Here is a 24833-nt window from a genome sequence, read left to right as displayed (position 1 = left end):
ACGGCACTCATGGCTAGTTACCGGGACTAATGGTACCTTCTGCGGCTCCTCTCAGGTAATAGCGAATGTAACACTTGACACCACCTTTCACTGGAGGCAGTCGCTGTCATGCTCTCTCTGCTTCACTCCATTGGTATTTACGGCACTCATGGCTAATTACCGGGACTAATGGTACCTTCTGCGGCTCCTCTCAGGTAATAGCGAATGTAACACGTGACACCACCTTTCACTGGAGGCAGTCGCTGTCATGCTCTCGCTGCTTCACTCCATTGATATTTACGGCACTCATGGCTAATTACCGGGACTAATGGTACCTTCTGCGGCTCCTCTCAGGTAATAGCGACTGTAACGCCTTGGACAATTATTCTAATTAATTATTCTATTCATACAATATCGCAATAAAATTACCATACGTTTGAATAATAATTGTAATCTGTCTACGATATTCTGTAGCTTACAAAACAAATTGTCAAACAAGGACCGTGAACTTATTTATAAAGCACACAGTTCATGAAATCGAGTAAGCATTTCCCTCAAGAAAGTACCCTCATTCGTCAATCGCGTTGTTTGGTGGATACATAATATAGGATAGTATAATAACTAATAGTACATTTTTACAGCAATATCTTTAACCGTCATATAAATAAATACGTAGGCCTATTAATATTAGCTAATATGATTGAAATTAGATTTAGGTTCTCGCACTAAATATTGTGTGAAATGCTTCATACCATTGATTTTCCACATCCTATTTTTATAGTAATTCAACCAGTCAAGATCTTTTATCGTACACGATCACAACATTATCTGTTGTTGAGTCTCTTGTGTCAAAAGAACAACGGTGAGACCAATGTTATGGGGTTTGGTAGTACACGATAACAACATTATCTGTTGTTGGGTCTCTTGTGTCAAAAGAAGAACGGTGAGGCCAATGTTATGGGGTTTGGTAGTACACGATCACAACAGTATCTGTTGTTGAGTCTCTTGTGTCAAAAGAACAACGGTGAGGCCAATGTTATGGGGTTTGGTAGTACACGATCACAACAGTATCTGTTGTTGAGTCTCTTGTGTCAAAAGAACAACGGTAAGGCCAATGTTATGGGGTTTGGTAGTACACGATAACAACATTATCTGTTGTTGAGTCTCTTGTGTCAAAAGAACAACGGTGAGGCCAATGTTATGGGGTTTGGTAGTACACGATAACAACATTATCTGTTGTTGAGTCTCTTGTGTCAAAAGAACAACGGTGAGACCAATGTTATGGGGTTTGGTAGTACACGATCACAACAGTATCTGTTGTTGAGTCTCTTGTGTCAAAAGAACAACGGTGAGACCAATGTTATGGGGTTTGGTAGTACACGATAACAACATTATCTGTTGTTGAGTCTCTTGTGTCAAAAGAACAACGGTGAGGCCAATGTTATGGGGTTTGGTAGTACACGATAACAACATTATCTGTTGTTGAGTCTCTTGTGTCAAAAGAACAACGGTGAGGCCAATGTTATGGGGTTTGGTAGTACACGATCACAACATTATCTGTTGTTGAGTCTCTTGTGTCAAAAGAACAACGGTGAGGCCAATGTTATGGGGTTTGGTAGTACACGATAACAACATTATCTGTTGTTGAGTCTCTTGTGTCAAAAGAACAACGGTGAGGCCAATGTTATGGGGTTTGGTAGTACACGATAACAACATTATCTGTTGTTGAGTCTCTTGTGTCAAAAGAACAACGGTGAGGCCAATGTTATGGGGTTTGGTAGTACACGATAACAACATTATCTGTTGTTGAGTCTCTTGTGTCAAAAGAACAACGGTGAGGCCAATGTTATGGGGTTTGGTAGTACACGATAACAACATTATCTGTTGTTGAGTCTCTTGTGTCAAAAGAACAACGGTGAGGCCAATGTTATGGGGTTTGGTAGTACACGATAACAACATTATCTGTTGTTGAGTCTCTTGTGTCAAAAGAACAACGGTGAGGCCAATGTTATGGGGTTTGGTAGTACACGATAACAACATAACCAGTCGTTAATCGTTAATCATCTGTATAAAAACAACGTTGAAACTAACGTTCTACAACGTCTTACCGAAGTGAACGTGAACTCTACGTGAGTCCAGTGACTAAGAACTCGTCATTTGGAACCAGATGAGTAACTTTGTAGATGTGAATATTTCTTCCTGATCATCCACAGTAGCTCTTATATTGTGATATTATATTTCTCAGGTTTTGTCGTCTGTGTTGTTGTTAGTATGTTCAGACAAACGTACGAGTTTCTGTTTCAGTGTTTTTTGTTTGATGTGATTTGATTGGACGATGCTTTGATTCGGATGTAGATCAAGGTTTATGCGTGTATGTGTGATTCCTCTCAGAAGTCAGAAAGCACGGGGATTAACATCACTTATTCATCCCCGACTCGTGTATATCGGACTGGGCGCTGTAAAACCAAAATAGCGCTGGAAGTGTGTGTTGTGAGCCACCAGCGATAAAGCGGACAATTAATCATGGCCACAATACTCACCCCGTGAGCCAATGGACGCTCTCACAATGCGGATTACGCTGTGACGTGAGCGTAGCGGGGCGTAATGTGGTTACCGGGCAGGGGTGGATTCAGGAGAGGTCCAATTTCCAGTTTGTAATCTGTGACGCATGACGTGACGTCACCGTGACACATTACCTGTCAGGCAGGAGCAGTAGCTGTTACTGATTGTAACGGCTTAAGCGGTCACCGGTATAACAGTCATTTGTACTGGCGTTTGTACAAAGTTATTGGATAATACTTAACAATTGACTAGATTTATATTTCCAAAATCTTTTCGAAAAAAGGAGGTTTTCAAGTAGAGAAAGTGATCCTTAAAATGTTTTAAAAATGATTTCTTTGTACTTTGCGCTCTGAGCATCAATGCCATGCTGATAATTTGTTCGATTTTCGCACAAAATGCTGTTATCTGTAGGACGTTTGAGGAATACCAATACTAATCATCAAAAGTAACGTTTGCTCCACTAACACAACGTAGATCAAAATTACGTTATTTTTAACATTTCACATGTGTAAACACATGACCAATATAAGCATAGTTTTGTTGTATAAAATAAGTACATATGCTAAAAAACTACTACTGCATGGTCCTAATTTTGTTCTTAGTTTTCCATAATTATATATAGAAATGAAATACCTGAAAAATACCTACATGTATAAAATATAAAAGCAATTCATTTAAGAATTTCTAACTAAAGCTTGAAAACAGATCAATTTCACGTTCTAAGCAGGCCACGAGATCATGCTGCGTATGTCGTTCAGAGTTACTGATGAAGGGAAGAATGTCAAAAGAAATACTCTCCGGACTATCAAGGAAATTGTGCTTACAGTGTTTTAACAATGAGTGAAAGAACTTCATAAGAAATATCCTCCGGACTATCAGGGGAATTGTGCTTACAGGGTTTTAATAATGAGTGAAAGAACGTCATAAGAAATACTTCCTGAACTATCAAAGGGAATTGTGCTTAAAGGGTTTTTAATAATGAGTGGAAAGAACCGTCGTAAGAAAATACTCTCCGGAGTATCAAAGAAATTGTGCTTAAAGTGTTTTAATAATGAGTGAAAAACCGTCATAAGAAATACTCTCCGAACTATCAAGGGAATTGTGCTTAAAGGGTTTTAATAATGAGTGAAAGAACGTCATAAGAAATACTCTCCGGACTATCAAGGGATTTGTGCTCAAGGGTTTTTAACAATGAGTGAAAGAACGTCGTAAGAAATACTCTCCGGACTATCAAGGGATTGTGCTTACAGGGTTTTAATAATGAGTGAAAGAACGTCGTAAGAAAAGAAATACTCTCCGGAGTATCAAGGGAAATTGTGCTTAAAGTGTTTTAATAATGAGTGAAAAACCGTCATAAGAAATACTCTCCGGACTATCAAGGGAATTTGTGCTTAAAGGGTTTTAACAATGAGTGAAAGAACGTCATAAGAAATACTCTCCGGACTATCAAGGGATTTGTTCTCAAAGGTTTTAACAATGAGTGAAAGAACTTCATAAGAAATATCCTCCGGACTATCAAGGGAATTGTGCTTACAGTGTTTTAACAATGAGTGAAAGAACGTCATAAGAAATACTCTCCGGACTATCAAGGAAATTGTGCTTAAAGTGTTTTAATAATGAGTGAAAGAACGTCATAAGAAATATCCTCCGGAGTATCAAGGAAATTGTGCTTACAGGGTTTTAATAATGAGTGAAAGAACGTTCATAAGAAATACTCCTCCTGAACTATCAAGGGAATTGTGCTTAAAGGGTTTTAATAATGAGTGAAAGAACGTCGTAAGAAATACTCTCCGGAGTATCAAGGAAATTGTGCTTAAAGTGTTTTAATAATGAGTGAAAGAACGTCATAAGAAATACCCTCCGGACTATCAAGGGAATTGTGCTTACAGGGTTTTAATAATGAGTGAAAGAACGTCATAAGAAATACTCTCCGGACTATCAAGGGAATTGTGCTTAAAGGGTTTTAACAATGAGTGAAAGAACGTCGTAAGAAATACTCTCCGGACTATCAAGGGATTTGTGCTCAAGGTTTTAACAATGAGTGAAAGAACGTCGTAAGAAATACTCTCCGGACTATCAAGGGAATTTGTGCTCAAGGGTTTTAACAATGAGTGAAAGAACGTCGTAAGAAATACTCTCCGAATATCAAGGGATTTGTGCTCAAGGGTTTTAACAATGAGTGAAAGAACGTCGTAAGAAATACTCTCCGGACTATCAAGGGAATTGTGCTTAAAGGGTTTTAACAATGAGTGAAAGAACGTCATAAGAAATACTCTCCGACTATCAAGGGATTTGATGCTCAAGGGTTTTAAACAATGAGTGAAAGAACGTCGTAAGAAATACTCTCCGGACTATCAAGGGATTTGTGCTCAAGGGTTTTTAACAATGAGTGAAAGAACGTCGTAAGAAATACTCTCCGGACTATCAAGGGAATTGTGCAAAAATTAAAGGGTTTTAATAATGAGTGAAAGAACGTCATAAGAAATACTCTCCGGACTATCAAGGGATTTGTGCTCAAGGGTTTTAACAATGAGTGAAAGAACGTCATAAGAAATACTCTCCGGACTATCAAGGGAATTGTGCTTACAGTGTTTTAACAATGAGTGAAAGAACGTCATAAGAAATACTCTCCGGACTATCAGGGAATTGTGCTTACAGGGTTTTAATAATGAGTGAAAGAACGTCGTAAGAAATACTCTCCGGAGTATCAAGGGATTTGTGCTTAAAGGGTTTTAACAATGAGTGAAAGAACGTCGTAAGAAATACTCTCCGGACTATCAAGGGATTTGTGCTCAAGGGTTTTAATAATGAGTGAAAGAACGTCGTAAGAAATACTCTCCGGACTATCAAGGGATTTGTGCTTAAAGGGTTTTAACAATGAGTGAAAGAACGTCGTAAGAAATACTCTCCGGACTATCAAGGGATTTGTGCTCAAGGGTTTTAACAATGAGTGAAAGAACGTCGTAAGAAATACTCTCCGGACTATCAAGGGAATTGTGCTTAAAGGGTTTTAACAATGAGTGAAAGAACGTCATAAGAAATACTCTCCGGACTATCAAGGGATTTGTGCTCAAGGGTTTTAACAATGAGTGAAAGAACGTCGTAAGAAATACTCTCCGGACTATCAAGGGATTTGTGCTCAAGGGTTTTAACAATGAGTGAAAGAACGTCGTAAGAAATACTCTCCGGACTATCAAGGGATTTGTGCTCAAGGGTTTTAACAATGAGTGAAAGAACGTCGTAAGAAATACTCTCCGGACTATCAAGGGATTTGTGCTCAAGGGTTTTTAGCAATGAGTGAAAGAACGTCGTAAGAAATACTCTCCGGACTATCAAGGGATTTGTGCTCAAGGGTTTTAACAATGAGTGAAAGAACGTCGTAAGAAATACTCTCCGGACTATCAAGGGATTTGTGCTCAAGGGTTTTAACAATGAGTGAAAGAACGTCGTAAGAAATACTCTCCGGACTATCAAGGGATTTGTGCTCAAGGGTTTTAATAATGAGTGAAAGAACGTTGTAAGAAATACTCTCCGGAATATCATTGGAATGATGATCAAACGATAACAGTAATGAGTGAAAGAACGTCATATGGTAATTCATAGCGTTCAATAATTATACAGTGCATTTGGGAACAACAACAATTTGTTTTGCAAATTTGACGGGCGTAATTTGTCACGCATGAGGGCAACATACGTCAGTTGGTTGTTGTTTGTATCGTATGGCTAGTTGACTTTGCTAATCCGAGAACCGTCTTTACGTTTATATGCAAGATATTAGTGCTGGGAGGGCTGCAGGTACATTCTATAATTGATTTAGATTTCCAGTTATGGTGACATAAATAAGTCGTAGCGAAAGCGGTTCGGCCGTAAAATACACAAATATAAAAATTGTGTTGTACTACTACACATTGCTGTTAGATCACGCGGGGTGATAAAGGTTGGTCACGTGATCAAAGTGTGCCTTGACGTCATTGTCAGCTGATCTAATCACTGATGTAACAGCTGACCCGACTTCTTGCATCATTCGTCAGGAGGCTATTTGTGGAAACTCTCCGACTCAGTTACGTGAAGTTCATGCTGTCAATTTTCATCACGTGATCATCTCGAGCGCGATTGAAGGAATACATTTTCACGAACAAGCTCAAGCTGACTTTCTGACCTGGACGGCGAGGGGTGTGGTGGGGGGGGGGAGATCCCAATCAGAGCAAGGCCTATGCAAACATCCTCCCAGTGCTAAGCCGGGCTTGGCAGGCGTATGTTTACCTTGGGCACTGTTTGACCCCCCCCCCGCCCCCCTCTGGGCCACCAAGAGTCTTATCTGAGGCGGTTAAACTTCACCTCACGTCGCGGTCTTGTCTGCCCCCCCCCCCCCCGTCACCACCATCATCGTTACCCTTTTTTGTATTCGATGGAGTTTAACAGAAAAGAATTTCAGACTTTTATGTATAGGTTAATCACACAATTACCATCTCGTTATAGATTCTACCTACCTTTTAAAGGCTTCATTATTAATTTATGTTGAAATGTTCATTTATGTAAATATTATAACGGCACAACCGATGTATGTCGTTATCGTTGTTGGGTACACCTGAAGATCGTGATTACAACATTCTAAGACACTATCTAGAGGATGTTGTTTATCTTATCGCCAGTAGATCGGGGCAGTAGTACCGCATTCCGCATTGATGGCTGGATATATTAGTAGATAAGACAAGAACGTTACCCGAACCCCATTCGAGTAAAACAAGTTAAACTGTACTTCCGCAAGAGATACACTCTTATTAATAACGATTACAGTGCGATGGATGCATATACAAGACTTTGGTGTGGGCTGCTGACTAAATAGTCCCTTCGCTCTACCCGGAAGCTGTATATTTATTGTTAGTGTTAAAGAAACGAATTGTAGAAAATATTTCCAACTTAAAATCCAGTTCTCTTCTCCCAGAACCTCTCAAAGATAGAGAACGAAGCAGTACTGGTGACATTTCTTGGAAAACAAGGCTTATTAACGAAGGATCAGCTCCAGTCTTGAATGACATTCTGTTGACGTCAGACTAACAACTGGAGCCCGGCCCAGGAGACTAATGGGCTAAATACCCTCTTGGGCGCTCCACCCCGGCCGGCGACCTTCCCTTCTCTCCGATACCGCGTGCTCCTAGTGCAAGATCAATAGATGCTTTTATTCTTACAACTTTGTCGAGGGAAACTGAAACACAGAAATGTTGTCTGTCTGTTAACTCTCTGGTGCAGTACTTTATGTCTGATTCAATAAAAGTTTGGTGCCTAATAGCGCAAAGCTCTACATTCAAACCATACTCAGCAGTTTTATTCCGTGTCTGAATCTTTCTTTCTTTTTTCGTGTACTAATAGTCTCGGACAAGTGGACAGATTTCAATTCCTCGAAATGTTGTGTTATACATCTTGTAACATATAACAATGGCAAATGTCCAAAACCCTTTCATCTGTCAAACCTTCCATCGTCAATAGTCAACTTTAATGAAAGAACATATTCGGCTGTTATCATACCATACGTATTGATTATACATGCAAAAGTTAGTTTAGTGACTTTTTTTTATAAAAAAACAATTTTTTTATTTTAAGGGTTCGTACTCAAACCGATAGTTGTATTATAAAACTCAACATATTTTGTATTTATAGTCAGATATACCGTAAAAAACTAACGTTAACGTACCATTTTTACACGGAAATAAGTGCTAACTACGTACCAGATTATAGGCCATACTGTAAATCAAAATTTGAACTTATTCGGCATTTCTTTTATTTCACGGTTAAATTTACAGTAAATTTAATTTTAACGAAAATCTTATGATATTAGTTGACAGTAAAGTCTATAATTCAATGTTTGTCTGTATTGTGTTACGCTGTATATTCCAGAGTTTCCGGTTCTGTCTGGACACACAACACGCATTCAAGTCCGCATTCATGTCAATATCCGAGAGTCATATTAGTTATTCAAACCAACCGGAAGCAACTACACAAAGCCCTAGAATAAGTACAAATTGCTGTGGTTATTATACAATATGTCTTGATGGTGTTTTATTGAAAATTTGTAGGTTAATCCCAAGAGCCAGGTCGGTTTATATCGATAATAGTGAGTAATATAAACCACCCTGTGTCATTCTTTATGCACTATGACAAATGTTATCATTTAATACATTTTATATTGCAGGTAGTTTACTCAAAATTAATACTAATGGCGTTTATAAATACCCAGTTAAAAATACTCCAATATTGTTCCAAAAGCATTCTTTGTTTTGTGCTTGAAACCAAAGTAGACACTAAGTATAGCTCGGGGACTGCCGAATATTTATTGGTACATAATTCTTGAGGTAAGGATTTAATGTCAATCGACTGAGGCCAAAAAAACGACGAGGACTTCCGTTCTTCGGTAATTCTATTCTATTACACGATTCACAGAACGTGTGTCTGATACGGGTGCGTAGATATACGTGTAGTAGTTTTGATGGAATAACATTCTACAGAATATCGCTCTTGTCTGTACAAGAAGAATAACAGAATAACACTACAACATTGACGCAACATTCGACATCCGTAGTGTCTGATGTCTCGCTTACGATCGTTACGATATTACGATACATTCATTACTCGTTAACGATGTCTCGCCAACGTAAACTTTAGTTATTGCGCTGGGCTAAGTAACAAAAGGAGTTTTGTGTTTTGTCTGGTTAAATAATCATCTAAACATCCTACAACGTGTGTGGACATTTTAATTTTAATAGTTAGCAATTTATATTGTTTAAATGGTGAGAGAAACCTACTTCTCTGATTAAGATAAGATCTGTTTCTAATAAAAAAAGAAATATGACGTCTTATTGTTGTGTTATTAATAATACTATTCAGCCCCATTGCTCCAGTAAGTGGATAAACATTCGAACAGATTTTCCACACAGGTGAGGAGTAGGATTAAATATAACAATTAGTTTCTAATCAGCTTATAAACTATTGTTATGCGTGGGAATGTAATGTAGTGTATTGATTGTTTTGTCAACAATTTTCCCTAATGCGTAGAGTCGGACACGACGTAACAATGCGAGCAGAACATAGCGCTGCGACCTAGCGGAGAACTCCGGAACTACTTCAGGTTGTAACTACACACAGACTCTTTCCACAGTTGGTTCATTACGAGATTGATATACGCTGTGGCTTTGCTCCTCGATTTAGTGGTTTCCTACATCAGATATTTATTATAAATAGATTTTTCAATTCCTACAGACCATTGCATATAGCCAGCTGTAGTAAAATGATCAACTTTCCCCTTTCACCCACAAGAAAAACTTTGAACCTCTTGGAACATGCCTCTATTTTTTTTATCGTAGGGTTTCGGAGATGTAATATTTTAAAGATATAATTAAATACGAATCCAAACGCCAGTTTTTTTTTTTTTTTTTTTTTTTTTTTTTTTTTTTTTTTTTTTTTTTTTTGTAATTAGTAAAAATGCTTTTAGTGAAGTCGTGAGCTACATAAAGGTGAAAACATTTTTTCTGAATAACGTTTGAAGATATCGTAAAAGAACTAAAAATATTTTGGTTCTATATTAATTACAACTTTAAAAAGAGATGTTGTGCATAATTCTACAACTGAACATAAGGTCGTAAACGTGCGCGAAATTTAACATTTTCGTTATGCACCTACAATAAAGATGGATGCCAGTATAGTTTGCTCTTAATGTCTTGTAATTTATTTAACTACAATATCCTTACTAAATAATATATGTCTGTTGTAATAACACGTCATTTAGATAGATGGGGTATACATTTTCCAATTCAGTTACCAAACAAAAAGTTCAATTTTCCTACTTAGAAACGTCTACGTACAAATTAATAACGAGGGCTTCTTTTGTATGAATGAATCATGTGCTGTCTTTTTTTAACCTTTAACGTATAACCATAAACGCGTATTGTTTGAATTGCCGAAATCGTGCGAACATGTTGGCGATGTAAAAGGGTGTATAGGCCTAGTTGTGGTGTTGGTGGGTGGTGGTGGGGGGGGGGGGGGTAACACAGTTGGGCCCAACTGGCGCCAGAACCGCTCGTCTGGTTTTAAAACGAAGCGGTACGACTGAATGCTCATTATCCACTGTAACATGTGTTCATCATTGCGTTCGCGCGTAAATAGTGGTGATATTGTTTGCTGTTAACACACATGATTTCGAGTGTAGGAAGTTATAAATAATTTGATGTCAGAGCTCGCATAATACAATTATTAGAATGGGTTGAGCATGTTAGGACTGCATGGGGATTAATTCAGTTTGATCGCATAATGATGCTTGTAAGTTTAGCCTAGTGTGGCAGGCCCGAAGTGTTTAATCGATGGACGGGTGCGGGTCCTACAGATGGAGCATTGTTGGAGAAGCGATAACTCGTGTGCACATTGGTGTGCTCTGATTGGTCCCTGGACAGAACCCGAAGTTTGATAGAGTTCAATGTTGTTTGTCCTGTTGTGACATATTTCGACAACAAATGTAGAGCCATTATCTAACAACCGGATGTGAACCGAGAAGCTTCTATAACGCCGACGACATTGGCCACGCAAGCCCCGTATCCTGTACAAGCATGTCGACAGACAGTTTCCATCCAGGAATGGCAACAATATGTATAAAACAATCATTATTAAATATAATAATGAAGCATTTAAATTGTGCTTAAGTTAACTCTGAAACAAGATTTTAAAAGTTGTTTTACGTACACTTTAAAGTCTAGTTGCAATTAATTTTTGTTAATCGTTAAAAAAATAAAAATATGAATTTTTTGTGAAAAGCTGTTTGGAATAAAAAAAGTAATCGTAATTTAAGATGGATGTAAAAATGTAAAAATAAAATAAAATACTAACGATTATGTGAAATAGATTTTTGCAAACTACCAGCAGCAAGATAGGGATGTTGAAGTTGTATTTTGAATTTAATTTTGATCAAATAATTATAATTACTACAGTTACGCAAGTTTTAATTAGTTACCCACTCTCTAATAAAAGTATAGGTTCTGAACAATTTCAGCCTATACTGTGTGGCATGAAATTTTCAAATTATATTGATGGTCAAAAGCGGACAGGACAAGACTTATATAACATCACTGTACGTTACAAGTTTTACATTACGTTTCGAGGATTGGAATCTCTATCCTGTTTTAAAGTAGCAAGGGTGGAGATATGACATAAAGTTAAGAACGCACAACACAATAATTAAAAAGGTTACGTTTTGTAATAAAGAAAATTATAACTTTCCGAAGACCTATCATCCTTTCATATCATCGTTAATAATAAACTGTAAACAAAGAAAACAGTATCATGATTATAATAAATTATTAGTTAAACTGCAGTTTACTGGCCTGCAAAGCCACATTCGCAGTATTGTACAGATATCAGTATAATCTCATATGCCAACTGTTTCCACTGACGAAGGGTGATCTTGTGTTGCAGAAAGGAACCTGGAAGACCACGAAGAAGTCCTGGCGGTCCACCGGGAACTGGAGGCCTACTCCCAACACTCGCCCAAGAGGTTCATCTTCAGGAAAGACTTCCGCAAATACGAGTTCTTCGCCAACCCTCAGGTGAGAGTAACAGCCGCTTGTGTTCTCGAGTGTCTGAGGCGCCTTCAATAACGTGGTACACAATCCCCGCAGTACAGCTCTGCCTCTATATTGCGTTCCAGCGATGTCAGGCGCTGTAAAATGTGTTTCGGCAGAGGTAAATAGAGAAGAGGCCAGAGAATAATGTTTCTTTAAGATTCACAACATTTTGAATGCACATTATAAAATAAAACATTACTACAGTTACAAGCAGACATTGATGTATTTCTAATACATCTGTTTATCACACGTGGTTCCTACATCACACATAGAAATCATCTTTCAGCCTTATCCTGCCTACCCAATACAATACGCGGACCCAATACAACATGCTCGGACTTACGACTACACTGAGGACTTACATTGTTTTGCTACGTTAAAATTTTAATGTTAACTATTCAAAATATATTGCTATTTTTGTCATCGAAGCTGCTTCAAGCTGCCATAGTGTTTTACACACTCAAATTGTTACATTTTTCATTAGTGTTGTTGTCATGCCTTCATTAGCTAAACATGTTTAATTATTTACTCAATTGCCGTCGCCAAACACGACACAGTTGACAGGTACAGTTCATTGTTGCTCCTGGCTTGTGCAAGCGTATACCTAAAGTGGTCATGCTCGCGCTCGCTTATGTGTTGACGGATTCCGTTGAAACAAGTACCGTTGGAATTGTTATGAAAATTTTCAAATATTTAGTATTTAGTAAATATTTTTATTCTTATTCCGTGTTTTTTGTAATTTTACTTTAACATTTTTAAACAGACGTGCTATTTTTTAATATGACAGAAAATAGCAAATTTATTCTTATTCCTCTTATCTATTCAAACCTATGCGCTAAACACTTTATCTTTACTTGTTTTAATTTCTACTGTGTCTGTTAAAACCCTCAGTTATGGAAATCCTATTTACAAGTATATTTAAAACGATGTGAATGAATGAATTACTTTTAAACTTGCATGGTAGTTTTCATGGTTAAGTCATTCAAATATTAGATTCTAACATTAGAGGGCTATTTTAAATTACATTTTGTGGAACGTAAAAGTAAATAATAAAAATTCTTACAAGCTGTATATTTGTATCATGTTAGCTGCTTTACTCACTACAAACCAATGCCAGTGTGCGTGTCTGAAAATCACCTAGCGTCACCTGTCGTTTACAAGCCAAACTAAAGTTTCCATGTTTATCCGCTAGATCGCACGCGCGCCTGGAGTGACTCGAGCGCGGCGCGCGGCGAGAGCTGGAACTCAATGGTTCACACTTTGCTCTCTAGATCGCACGCGCTTCGTGATTTCTGGCTACTCCATCCTTATCAAAGGATAGTTATTTTGTAATTATTATAAAAGCTATCGGTGAAATATGTTCCAATACTAAATTTCAAGTTTTATTTTAATTTTATCTTATTGTTTTCGTTTACACTATATTTTTAACTTACAAACCCGTTAGAAATTCGTCCAATCTTTGCTGTTTAATTTAGGTTTAAAATAATCATTAGTCTTGTCGTTTACTATTGATTAATAGTATTTACTATGGCTGATTAAAACTTTAGAAATTTGGTCCTTTTTTTAGCAGTGTTCTAATTCTGTGAAGATCGCTTTCCTTTGTTGAGTTAAGTCGAGAAAAGGATATCAATAATTCCCAATCGTAATGATTTTGTCAATTTTGTTTCAATTTGAATTAGCAATCCACTAACAATAACAGAGAAATTACAGTATCCTAAATGCTTTAAAAATATAATGTATTTAACAAAAACATATGTAATTCAGTGTTGATTTGAGGATGAGAAAATAATTTTGGATGTTTTCGGCTTAGTCTTATTGACCCTTAATTTCAAGTTTCTCCTAATAGTAAATCAAATTTACATTGAGTTTTTATTTTTAATATTTTAATAGATTTAAGTCTGCTATAATTAGTGTCACAGTATCTGTCTTTATATGCGTGATTATTACTCGCGTCCTAGTTATAATGAGGTTTTTAATCAAAAGCTACAATAATGTGTATAAACTTCGAGAGGACGTACTCAATATAATATAGATTGTTAGTAGTCCATATTTTACTTCAAAATGACTCATTTGTTTGTGTGTTTGAATTTCCTTAAAACGTTATTTTTACACTTTCAATAATTCTATTCATAATTTCACATACAATTTTAAGTACATTGTGTTTTAGATAACCACAGAAAGACACAGACTTAATGAAATAATAGCATAACCCCATATAACACATAACTTGTGATATAGCATATTTGAGACCCTATAAAATATAAATAAGAAAAAAACCTTGTTGTTTTCTAAAAATCTCATACTGGGATAAAAGAACTTAAGGATTAGTGGTCAGTTTGTATCTCAAAATAAATCAAAGACTATTGATCAACAAACTGTTGGTTTAGATGTTTAGCAGTTATAGTTTAGTCGTTCTCATTATTTACTCGAAATACTAATCCGCAAACCCCAAATGTCACTCTAATGAGTTTTGTAGTTCAATTAAAAAGTATAGAAAAAAATAATACTGACAAGTTATGTAAAAACTACATAAACGTCTGAACATGAGCCTTACACTCAATCTTTATAACTGGTTTGGAAATTAATTATGAATAACCATAACATGAACAGTATAATTAACATTAACGATACGTGACATGATGGCATGCGGGTGTAACACTTACTTGACTCTCAGGAAGCTTTTCTCCACTTATAGGTGGTAACGTAGCTGTGGTAGGAAGGGTTGATTCAATTGAATTTTAAGTTTAGCTGAAGTTCGCCTTCCTTTCATTGCTGCGTCTGCTATCTGACGTCGCCTCAGACTTCATTTTGAGCTTCTTCGTCGTCGACTTTCTTTGGATCTCTTCAGAAGAGCATGACTCCAGATTCCAGGAGTGAAATCTGAGACGGTGTCAGATACCAGACACTGCCATAAAAGGAAGGTGAACTGGAGCTAACTCAAAATTCAATTATTGTAGGTGAAGTAGGACTCAAATTGAGGGTTTACTTATTTAGGTTTTAAAAAGTACTAAAATTTAATATTCTTACCTACAATTAATATAAATATATTCTTCATCGTAGATTCAAATTCTGAATATTACAAAGAACAGATGTCTACCTAGTACTGTAGTACTGTATTACTGTAGTGCTGTAGTGCTGTAGTGCTGTAGTTCTGTAGCTGTAGTGCTGTAGTGCTGTAGTACTGTAGCACTGTAGTGCTGTAGTGCTGTAGTGCTGTAGTACTGTAGTGCTGTAGTACTGTAGTGCTGTAGTGCTGTAGTGCTGTAGTTCTGTAGTGCTGTAGTGCTGTAGTACTGTAGTGCTGTAGCTGTAGTGCTGTAGTGCTGTAGTGCTGTAGTGCTGTAGTACTGTAGTGCTGTAGTGCTGTAGTGCTGTAGTGCTGTAGTGCTGTAGTACTGTAGTGCTGTAGTACTGTAGTGCTGTAGTGCTGTAGTACTGTAGTGCTGTAGTACTGTAGTACTGTAGGTAGCGACTCTTACATTCGTAGACATCATTTGTAGTAGACTAAGCAGCTTTCAAAACGTTGCGTTTTAGAGGAAGTAATTGAACTACTTACGGGAAAAGATATTTTGTGGGTCAATTAGAATAAACTCTTTCGTATTTTTTTAAAACACTACTTACGGTTCATAAATTATTAGATTTCGAAAATTGGAAACAAAGTCACATTTTAAGTTAAAATATGGGCTTTAAACGAAAAAATGTTTAGATAATACAGATATACTGTATATATATATATATATATATATATATATATATATATATATATATATATATATCTTTTTTCAATTATTATTTCAGTATTAGTATTTAATCTCTTAGTAGAATGTTAAATTAAGGGGAGTATATACCTTCCCAAATCCAATTGGAAATGCAATGTTAGTAAATAACATTATATAAACCCAAATATATATTTAAATATAACAAAGAGTATTAAAAGTGATTTATCGTAAATTCACTAATGAGATATTTCTAATAAAATTCATACATCATTTTAACTTTTAGTAAAGCCAAAATCTATTAAGAGAACAGTGAAATGTAATAAAACACTAGTGCTCTATCTGCTGGTCACAAGTTGAACTAACGGTTCACGCTTTCCCCGCTAGATGGCAGAACTTGTGTTTGATGGCTTTACCGCCAGATCGGCGTGCTGGATCACTGCCAGACTTATCTTATCGGACAAGGAGAAATAAACATTTCCATTACATATGCGTTAAAACATTAGCGGTCCATTTCACGGTGTAAACTGTTTAGCTTTGATCTATCAGCACTTCCCTATCGTGTGTTACGTGATGTTAATTTTTCTTCTGCGATATCTAAGAAATTATTATGTTGTGTAAGGGAGCAGACAATGCAAACAGTCACTTTTGTCTATACAATTATTATGAATTAGATAATTTACATATAAATTTAGTTTACCATAGTAAACATTATTGGCCTATCTATCGATTATGTTGGCAATATTATTACACGTAGATTTCAATTTGGGATAAAGCTGCTCCAATTTCGAATTTAGGAATTTATGTTCAGTTTGTGTTCCCTTGGTTTTATTTTACAGTCTCAGAATGTCTTACAGCGGTAGAAACACAGTTTATTAAATAAACTGTTACCAGTTATTTTAATTTAATTTATTAAAATGAGTCGCTTTTTAACTGTGTGCTAATCATTGAAATTGATAATTACTAATTTACTATGGATCAAGTGACCTGGAAAGAGTTTGTTATAAAAGTAAGGTATATAAGATAATTTATAAAAATACTGAGCTTACTGAAAATACAGATTATTTTCATGGGAGTAATAAGTTATAATAATTGCACTAAAATTAGAAGTTAGATAAGGGTTAGTAATTAAAAATTAGATTTTTAATGTTTTAAATCTAATCAAATTAGATTGGCAGGTAATAATTAGATAATTACAAAGCTAACCTTCAGATTTCGATCGAGTTCGTTGTAAACTACAGAGGTGACACAAATCGCGTAAACACAACTAAAAAAACACAAAACTAAACTAATAAACAAAGCAGTTTTTAAATATTAAATCATACCAAATATGGCCATTAAAAATAATTAAAAAAAAAAAACTAACGTAATGGTCCAATTCACTTGCTCGTTCGTACCTTCTTAAGCACGGCCTTGAACGAGGTTTTAAAAAAACTTACGTTTGTGTTATTTCGTGGTACTGTCCAACAGAAAAAATGGATTTTTCAAAGATTCAGTATATTTGTATATGTTGGTACACAACAGAATATTTATTATCGTTTTTCATTGTGGAGCTACAACACCAGGGATGTAAATATCCGAATTTGGTAATTGGACTCACTTTCGGATAAGGCAGATCTCTACTTGCTTGCTACCAGTGTTACTGAGCAGCAGTTCTCGGCTGCAGCAAGGGTTGGTCTTCGCTACTTGTAGTGTTAGAATGTAATCGATCTCCAACGGGAAGCAGGCCAAAATCTGATCGTTAATATATTTGAGATAACCGCAGCCTGGGTACTGGCGCTCCTAGTGTGATGACGTCAGCTTTATAGGAAGACAATTACGGTAAAAGGAGCAGAGAACTAAGTTCAGTAAAAATTAAGTCCGGTCGGTAAGGGTCGGCGTAGGGTCGCTGCAGCTGGGGGGAAGCCGGTGAATGAATGAACTTCATTGAAGTGAAATGAATGGCTAAAGGCAATGAAGCGGGGTCGAGTGGCGAGCTCGAGGTATTGACCTAGAACGCAAGGGTGAGGGGAGGGGGAGGGGGAGGGGGAGGAGGGTGCAAGTGCAAGTGCAAATCGATGCAGCGAGGGGTGAGTGCTCGCAGCTGCATGTCTTGCACAACGTTGTTCAGACCGGGGCTGTGTGAATATCGCGTTAGGGTATTCGCGACCGAAAGTTGTACCGGGTCCACAGCAAACTTTTCAAACTCATACAGGAGACCATCGCACTGTAATCGTCATCAATGGGGTTTTATATTCAGCAGGAGTATGATTTACCTTGTTTTACAAGAGTGGGGGCCGGGTAACGTCCTTATCTTATCTTATCTACTAATGCTCCGGCCATCAGTGCACTGCAGCAGTACTCGCACTGATGGCTGCAGAACACAAACATCCCTCGAGATAGTGCCAACCACAACTCTGAAGGGTCTGAATTCAAAATGTCCGAGAGAGCATAACATATTAAAAGAGTGTACAAATATCTATTTAGACAAGTTTTGGGTAGTTTAATGTGGGAAAACCAAAAAAAATACCCGTGATCCTTTGTAAAAAAACTTTGATGCACAGATTAATAAAAACAATTATAAGTTTGCTTTGTATGTTTTACGTAAGTAAAGGAGGATTTTTATAAGTAAAACGTTCTTTGAAAATAGTCCAATTAAAACCCCCCTTTCTTCAACTAATTGTACTGTATTAGTGATAGTGACTGCGGACACAAGAGTAGTGTTGCCTTGTGCGACGTATCGAGTGGCGGGTGTCCCCAGGCTGCGGAACTGGGACAGACACAAGCCCGGGCAGGGCTACGAGTGCAACGACCTGCACGTACACACTGCAGCGCGCGGCTTGCATCCGTACTTCCCGGCCCGCGTCAGAACTTAGTGTCGAACATACCTAAAAAAAAAACTCTTTATTGCATTTGTTACAATTTTACAATTGTGTTGCAAGCGTCATATTCTTCCTAGCCATTTCATACACATTGAAGCTCACCCAAACATACATACATTAATCTCTCAACAATCATGCAAAAACAATCACACTCTCAACACCAGAATATCGGGTAGGGGGGGTTACTAATTGTCCCAGCGGTATTGAAAAAAACTCCTCAATCGTGTAAAAGGCACTAGACACCAAAAGATGCTTTAAACGAGTCTTGAAAAGATTTCAGGTTTTGATTTTTGATGCATTCAGGAAGGCAAAATTGATTACTTTGACACCAACTTGAGATGGCAGCGTTCAAAGGCTGTACTTCTGTGTGGTTGAATTCTGTAGTTGTCCCTACCTCTAGTATCATATGAGTGAACATCTCTGCCTTGAGTCAAAGTGCACCTTGACCTGCAGTACAGAGCGACCTCCAAGATATAGAGGGAGGGTAAAGTCAATAATCTAAGCTCCCTAAATGCTTCTCTACACGACTCTCTTGTTTTCAATTTCAAGATGGTTCTGACAGCTCTTTTCTGAAGTCTAAATACCCTTTCCAGCTTGTATTTAGAGCAGCTACCCCAAAGTCTGATTCCGTACTCCAAGTGAGTATGGACCAAGCCAAAATTAGGATGTTCTTAAGAGTTCAAGGGAGCAGAATTGTGCTAGGTTACGCAAAGCATAAATGCCTGAATTAACTCTAGAGCAAACGCTGTCAATGTGGACCGTTCCAAGTCAACTCCTTGTCAAGATGTATTCCAAGGAACTTTGTGGAAGATGTGTTTCTTCAATGAGTTCATCATCCACCATCACAGTGATTTTGTTTTGTTCATTGCGCTGCTGAAAACAAAATTTGATGAGATTTGACTTTGAATTGTTTGCTTGCAAGTTCAATTTCATTGAAATGTTGAATGCAAAGATTTAGATCAAGAAATGATTTGAGTTCTAATTCAGCAGCTGATTTTTGCCTTTACACAAATAGTCGTGTCATCAGCGTACTGAATCACTTTACCATGCTGGATAGATGATTTCAGTCCGTTGACATAGAGATTAAAAAGGAACTGGGCCAAGAATTGATCCCTGGGGAACACCTTGGGTTACTTGTGTTTTGTCTGACAGGACATTCTCGATCTGTACACACTGGACCCTGTCACTGAGATAAGACATGACCCATTTGTGCGGCAAACCTCGAATGCCGCATTTCCTCTAACTAGTGCAGCAGTGTCGCATGGTGCACACAGTCAAAGGCTTTGGAGAGGTCAAGAAATATGCTGAGCACATGTTCTCTTCTCTCCAAACCCATCGACAACGAGTTCAACAAGGTTTGTGACTGCATCGACTGTTGATCTGTTTTTTCTGAATCCATATTGTTCTGGATCGAGAATTTCAAATCTTGAGAGGAAAGTTTCCAGTCGTGCCAAAAATATTTTTTCAAAAAGACTTTACTGATGGGCAGGCAAAAACAGAAATTGGACGATAATTGCTAGTCACACAAGGATCGTCCTTTTTGAAAATCGGAATGATTTTCGCAATTTTTTAGTTTTGTCTGGAAAGGTGCCTGTTTCAAATGAAAAATTGATCAGTTTGGTCAATGGTTGCCAACAATTGCTTGGAGCATTGTTTAACTAACCATGACGATACCCCTTGGATGTCACAGGACTTTTTCGCCTTGAGACTCCGCAAGACGCGAGCCACCTCCCCCTCACCCACAGGGGCCAAAAGCCATGGGACGTCATCGGCCGCCGGGAAAACTCTTACGCGGGGGAGAGGTCCCTCGGTGCCTCCGCCCATCACAGTCATCGAATCGTAATAACGACTCCTGAATAATGCAGCAACCACCGAGGGATTCCTCTACTTTTATTACCGTTGTCGATAATTTTGATTTTGTTGGGATTTTTAGAAAGGTTTGATGCATTATTAATAATTGAACCAGGCCGTTTTAGAAAAATGTTGTCACATGTTTTTAAGGTTTTTTTTCAATGGTCATAGGCCTTTGCGGCTTTAATTACTCTTCTATACACTCTTCTGTAATTTCGGAAAAAAACTTTAAAATTTTCATTTTCAGTGCATATATAGATAGAGTGATAGAACCTGATTTTTTCTCTGGATATCTGAATACCTGGAGTAATCCATGATGTTTTTTTGAAATTTTTGAAACCTTTTTGATTTTTTGAAAGGGCATGAACTGTTCAGATAAAATAAGAAACGTTCGTTAAACGCATTGAACATTCCCATTCGCATCACGGAAATGATCCAGAAATGTCCAGGATTCACCCCCGAGAAAAAAACTCCTGAGCTGTTCAATGTTCTGCTGTCGAGTTACTCTTAATACTTTTGGAGCCTGGCCCTCGACATCCGGGGAACACCCAATGACCTCGACCATCTGAGCGCGGTGGTCCGAGATGGCGGCATCAAGCACGGAAACTCTGACTTGTGAAAATGTTTAGTGACAACATTGTCGATGGCTGTACTCGTCGTGCCAGATACACGAGTTGGGGAGTTTACTGGACCAGATCAAGCCAAATGAAGTCAATAAATCGCGGAACCGCTGGGTAAAGGGGGTGGGTATGATCTAGCACGTTTATGTTAAAGTCCCCCAAAATAAAGAATTTTGTTTGAGATGTGTTGAGGAAATTTAAAAGAATTTCAAAGTTTTTCAAAAAAAACATCAAACACAACCATTGGGGTGACCGGTACAACCCAAAGACCAAGATTTTCCCGAACTGATTTGTTTTTATTTTTATTCCTTCAACCTCAAAGGTCAGTTCACAGCTGTAACCGACTTTGATCGGTTGAAAAAGTAATTGAACGTCTAGTAAAGATTGCAACACCACCCCCTTTGGACGTGTTTCGGCAAAAAGATCCGGCCAATTCAAAGTTGTTGATTTTGAAAAATTTTATGTTTTCTTTAGTGAAGCCATGCTCCGAGATTATAAATATATCTGGCGCAAGGTTCTTCACAAAAGAGTGTCAGCTCATCAACCTTGTTGGTAGCAATTTGAGCATTAAGATGAATCAGTTTAAAAGTTTCATTTTTGAATTTTGAAAATTTTGATGTTGTTGATTTGGAATTTTGACTGATTGAATTTAAACCGTATTCTGGTGCCCCTATCCTACTTTCACCTCTGTCAGTAAAACAATAGTTTTTTATTACATATGCCATTGGTGGTAAGCTCCTGAGCGGCGGTCTCGGAGTAGGGCACCGACAGGGTGGGGCCCCGGTGCAGTGAAAGGAGGCTGCGTAGACGATGTACTGTCCAGGGCAGCAGCAGGAAGGCAGGGCGGACGGAGAGGAATGAGACGCACAGGCAGGGGCGGCGGCAGCAGGCGAGGCCGGGAGACGCGCGGCAAATAAACCGAGCACAGCGATGGAGACTCTCCAACACCAAATCAGCCAACAGCCGCTTGCCAGGCAGACGCAAGTGCATTCCGTGGCGAGTGAACCACCGTCTTCCAATCAAATTGAAGTTTAGGAGCTCCACCCCCTCATGTCGAATAGACAGCTCCTCGATGTAAAAGTTGACCAAGTCAATTCGCTGGTTCACGGGGTGGTCTTCAGGGAGATCATTGCGGTGTGGAAACCGTGGGGGAAACGATAACGGCCGATGAGCTGAGACGAGCAGTTAATTGTCGCTCGAGATGTTCGAGGATGTTGTCGGACCCGTCAGCAGCGACATCGTTCGTTCCAGCAAACAGAATGCAGCAGCTCCAGGCGGAGGCAGATCACCAGAAGTCACCGTCAGAAGCCCGGCCCCGGCCTGCAGGTGCCACTCACCCTCGTCGCCGGGTTCACACGTTGTTGAAACTAAGCGGCCAGATGACGAACGTGGCTGTCTCCCTCGATGTACACCAATGGGAAATGGAAAACTGTTTCCTCCTAGCGTCCTCGACATCTTGGGGATGGTTGGTGGGTGGGTGGGTGGTGTCTGCGAGATGTAGCTGAGGGAAAAGGCGGGTCGATTCTAGGGGTATTTTTGGCGTGATGATTTGGCAGATGATTTGTTCGCAGGGTTTGGATTTCTCTTCTTCTTCTTCGACTTCCTCTTGGGTTTGCTTTTTAACCAATACCCATCCCTCATCCTTTGTGTTGTTATTAAGGGTGTGATTTTCCTCCACAGCTTCCGCCCTGAAACACCCCAGCTCAGCCTCCAGGACCTCAACGGTATTCTTAAGACTAGTAACTAAGTCCCTGGTTTCACTGCAGCGCGGCTCCTGACAAACTACAGACGAGGGCAGTTCGCACTGTACGGCGCAATCAGTTGTACGGCCACCAGGGAGTCTCAATCAGTGACGAGTTCGCCACAAAGAGTTGATCTGTAAAGACTGGAGGAGACGCGCGTCAGGACTGGATGGAGTGGTCAAGAATCTGATCTCTCTCGGCTGTAAGTTGTTCTATACGCCTCTTTAAGACTCCATGTTTTCAGCCTCCAGTCCACACGTACAGTGAAGAGGGCCGGGACGTGGTTGTGGTGTTGGGAGGACGATTCCTCAAAAGGCGATCTAGCAAGCAGGGTGGGTGACGGACGGCATGACGCCACAGTTGATGTCAACGTCCCTGTGGGGAGTCCCAGAATGTGAGGGCGAACGCGTCGCGGAAGGGGCGGGTGTACATGACAACAGACAGCGCGTATTGCTTTCTCACGATTTCGAACATAAAACTGGACAATAACATTAATTCAACAAATAAAAGAAAAACCCGTGTTATCATCAATCAATAAATATTTTTAAACCCACATTATCCCGTTGGTATCTACATAGAACACCCCAGTATGGTGTGTTAACCGTTTTCAGTAATCATTCTAGCCGGCAGATGTGAGTTATAATATTGTATGAGAACGGTTTATTGTTAGGGTTTCTTTAACTGTAATGCGATAACAATGATATTGCCCTCTGTAGATTGCTAGATTAGAGAAAATGTCCTTGTTGATGTCATCAATGAAACTAAACTTTACAAGCATTTCAATAATACGAGTAGTCAGAATCTAACAAACTATTTCAAAGCGATACAATATAAAATTGGAATAAAGTCTAAATCTCAAAATTAGTTTTGCTAAGTGAAACAGAAGAGATAAAAAAACAAGTCCAACACAGAGATCTCTGGGCACAGTGCGACCTACGGTCAGACCATGGAACTACTATCTGTAGAGTGTCACTAACGAATTCTGTTGTCTGCTTGTGGTAACTATTCGACCTACGGTCAGACCATGGAACTACTATCTGTAGAGTGTCACTAACGAATTCTGTTGTCTGCTTGTGGTAACTATTCGACCTACGGTCAGACCATGGAACTACTATCTGTAGAGTGTCACTAGCGAATTCTGTTGTCTGCTTGTGGTAACTATTCGACCTACGGTCCGACCATGGAACTACTATCTGTAGAGTGTCACTAGCGAATTCTGTTGTCTGCTTGTGGTAACTATTCGACCTACGGTCAGACCATGGAACTACTATCTGTAGAGTGTCACTAGCAAATTCTGTTGTCTGCTTGTGGTAACTATTCGACCTACGGTCAGACCATGGAACTACTATCTGTAGAGTGTCACTAGCGAATTCTGTTGTCTGCTTGTGGTAACTATTCGACCTACGGTCAGACCATGGAACTACTATCTGTAGAGTGTCACTAGCGAATTCTGTTGTCTGCTTGTGGTAACTATTCGACCTACGGTCAGACCATGGAACTACTATCTGTAGAGTGTCACTAGCGAATACTGTTGTCTGCTTGTGGTAACTATTCGACCTACGGTCAGACCATGGAACTACTATCTGTAGAGTGTCACTAGCGAATTCTGTTGTCTGCTTGTGGTAGCTATTCGAGCTATGGTCGGACCGTCTTTGATAGTCCGTGTGGTCAGTCGAAACAACAGGAATAATTACCCACAGGAACTTAATTTGTAAAACGGCCGGATGTGGACCAACTGCCGCTCGTGTGTATTGTGTATGTTGTGTGTTGTGTGGTGTTGTAGGAAGCACTGACACACTGGACACGCCAAGGTCACGCAAACCTTTATAGTCACCCTCACTAGTTCGCAATAATAATAATCCCAACACATCATCCTTCAAGCTTCATAAACTTTACG

The 24833-nt window shown here is 38.7% G+C and overlaps 1 protein-coding gene across 4 annotated transcripts in view; it reads left to right on the top strand.

The window, feature by feature from the left end:
* Positions 1–24833, top strand: part of LOC124360889 (growth factor receptor-bound protein 14-like) — a 426402-nt gene that overhangs the window by 218029 nt on the left and 183540 nt on the right. For all 4 annotated transcript variants that reach the window (XM_046814869.1, XM_046814872.1, XM_046814871.1 and 1 more), the window contains exon 4: positions 11998–12128. In XM_046814869.1, coding sequence (XP_046670825.1) covers positions 11998–12128 — 131 coding nt within the window. The remainder of the gene's footprint in view (positions 1–11997; positions 12129–24833) is intronic.

This window comes from Homalodisca vitripennis, chromosome 4, assembly GCF_021130785.1.
Source record: "Homalodisca vitripennis isolate AUS2020 chromosome 4, UT_GWSS_2.1, whole genome shotgun sequence".
In the NCBI taxonomy this organism is placed as follows: domain Eukaryota; kingdom Metazoa; phylum Arthropoda; class Insecta; order Hemiptera; family Cicadellidae; genus Homalodisca; species Homalodisca vitripennis.
The sequence above is the reverse complement of the archived record's forward strand: the minus strand, read 5'-3'. Positions and strand labels throughout refer to the sequence as shown.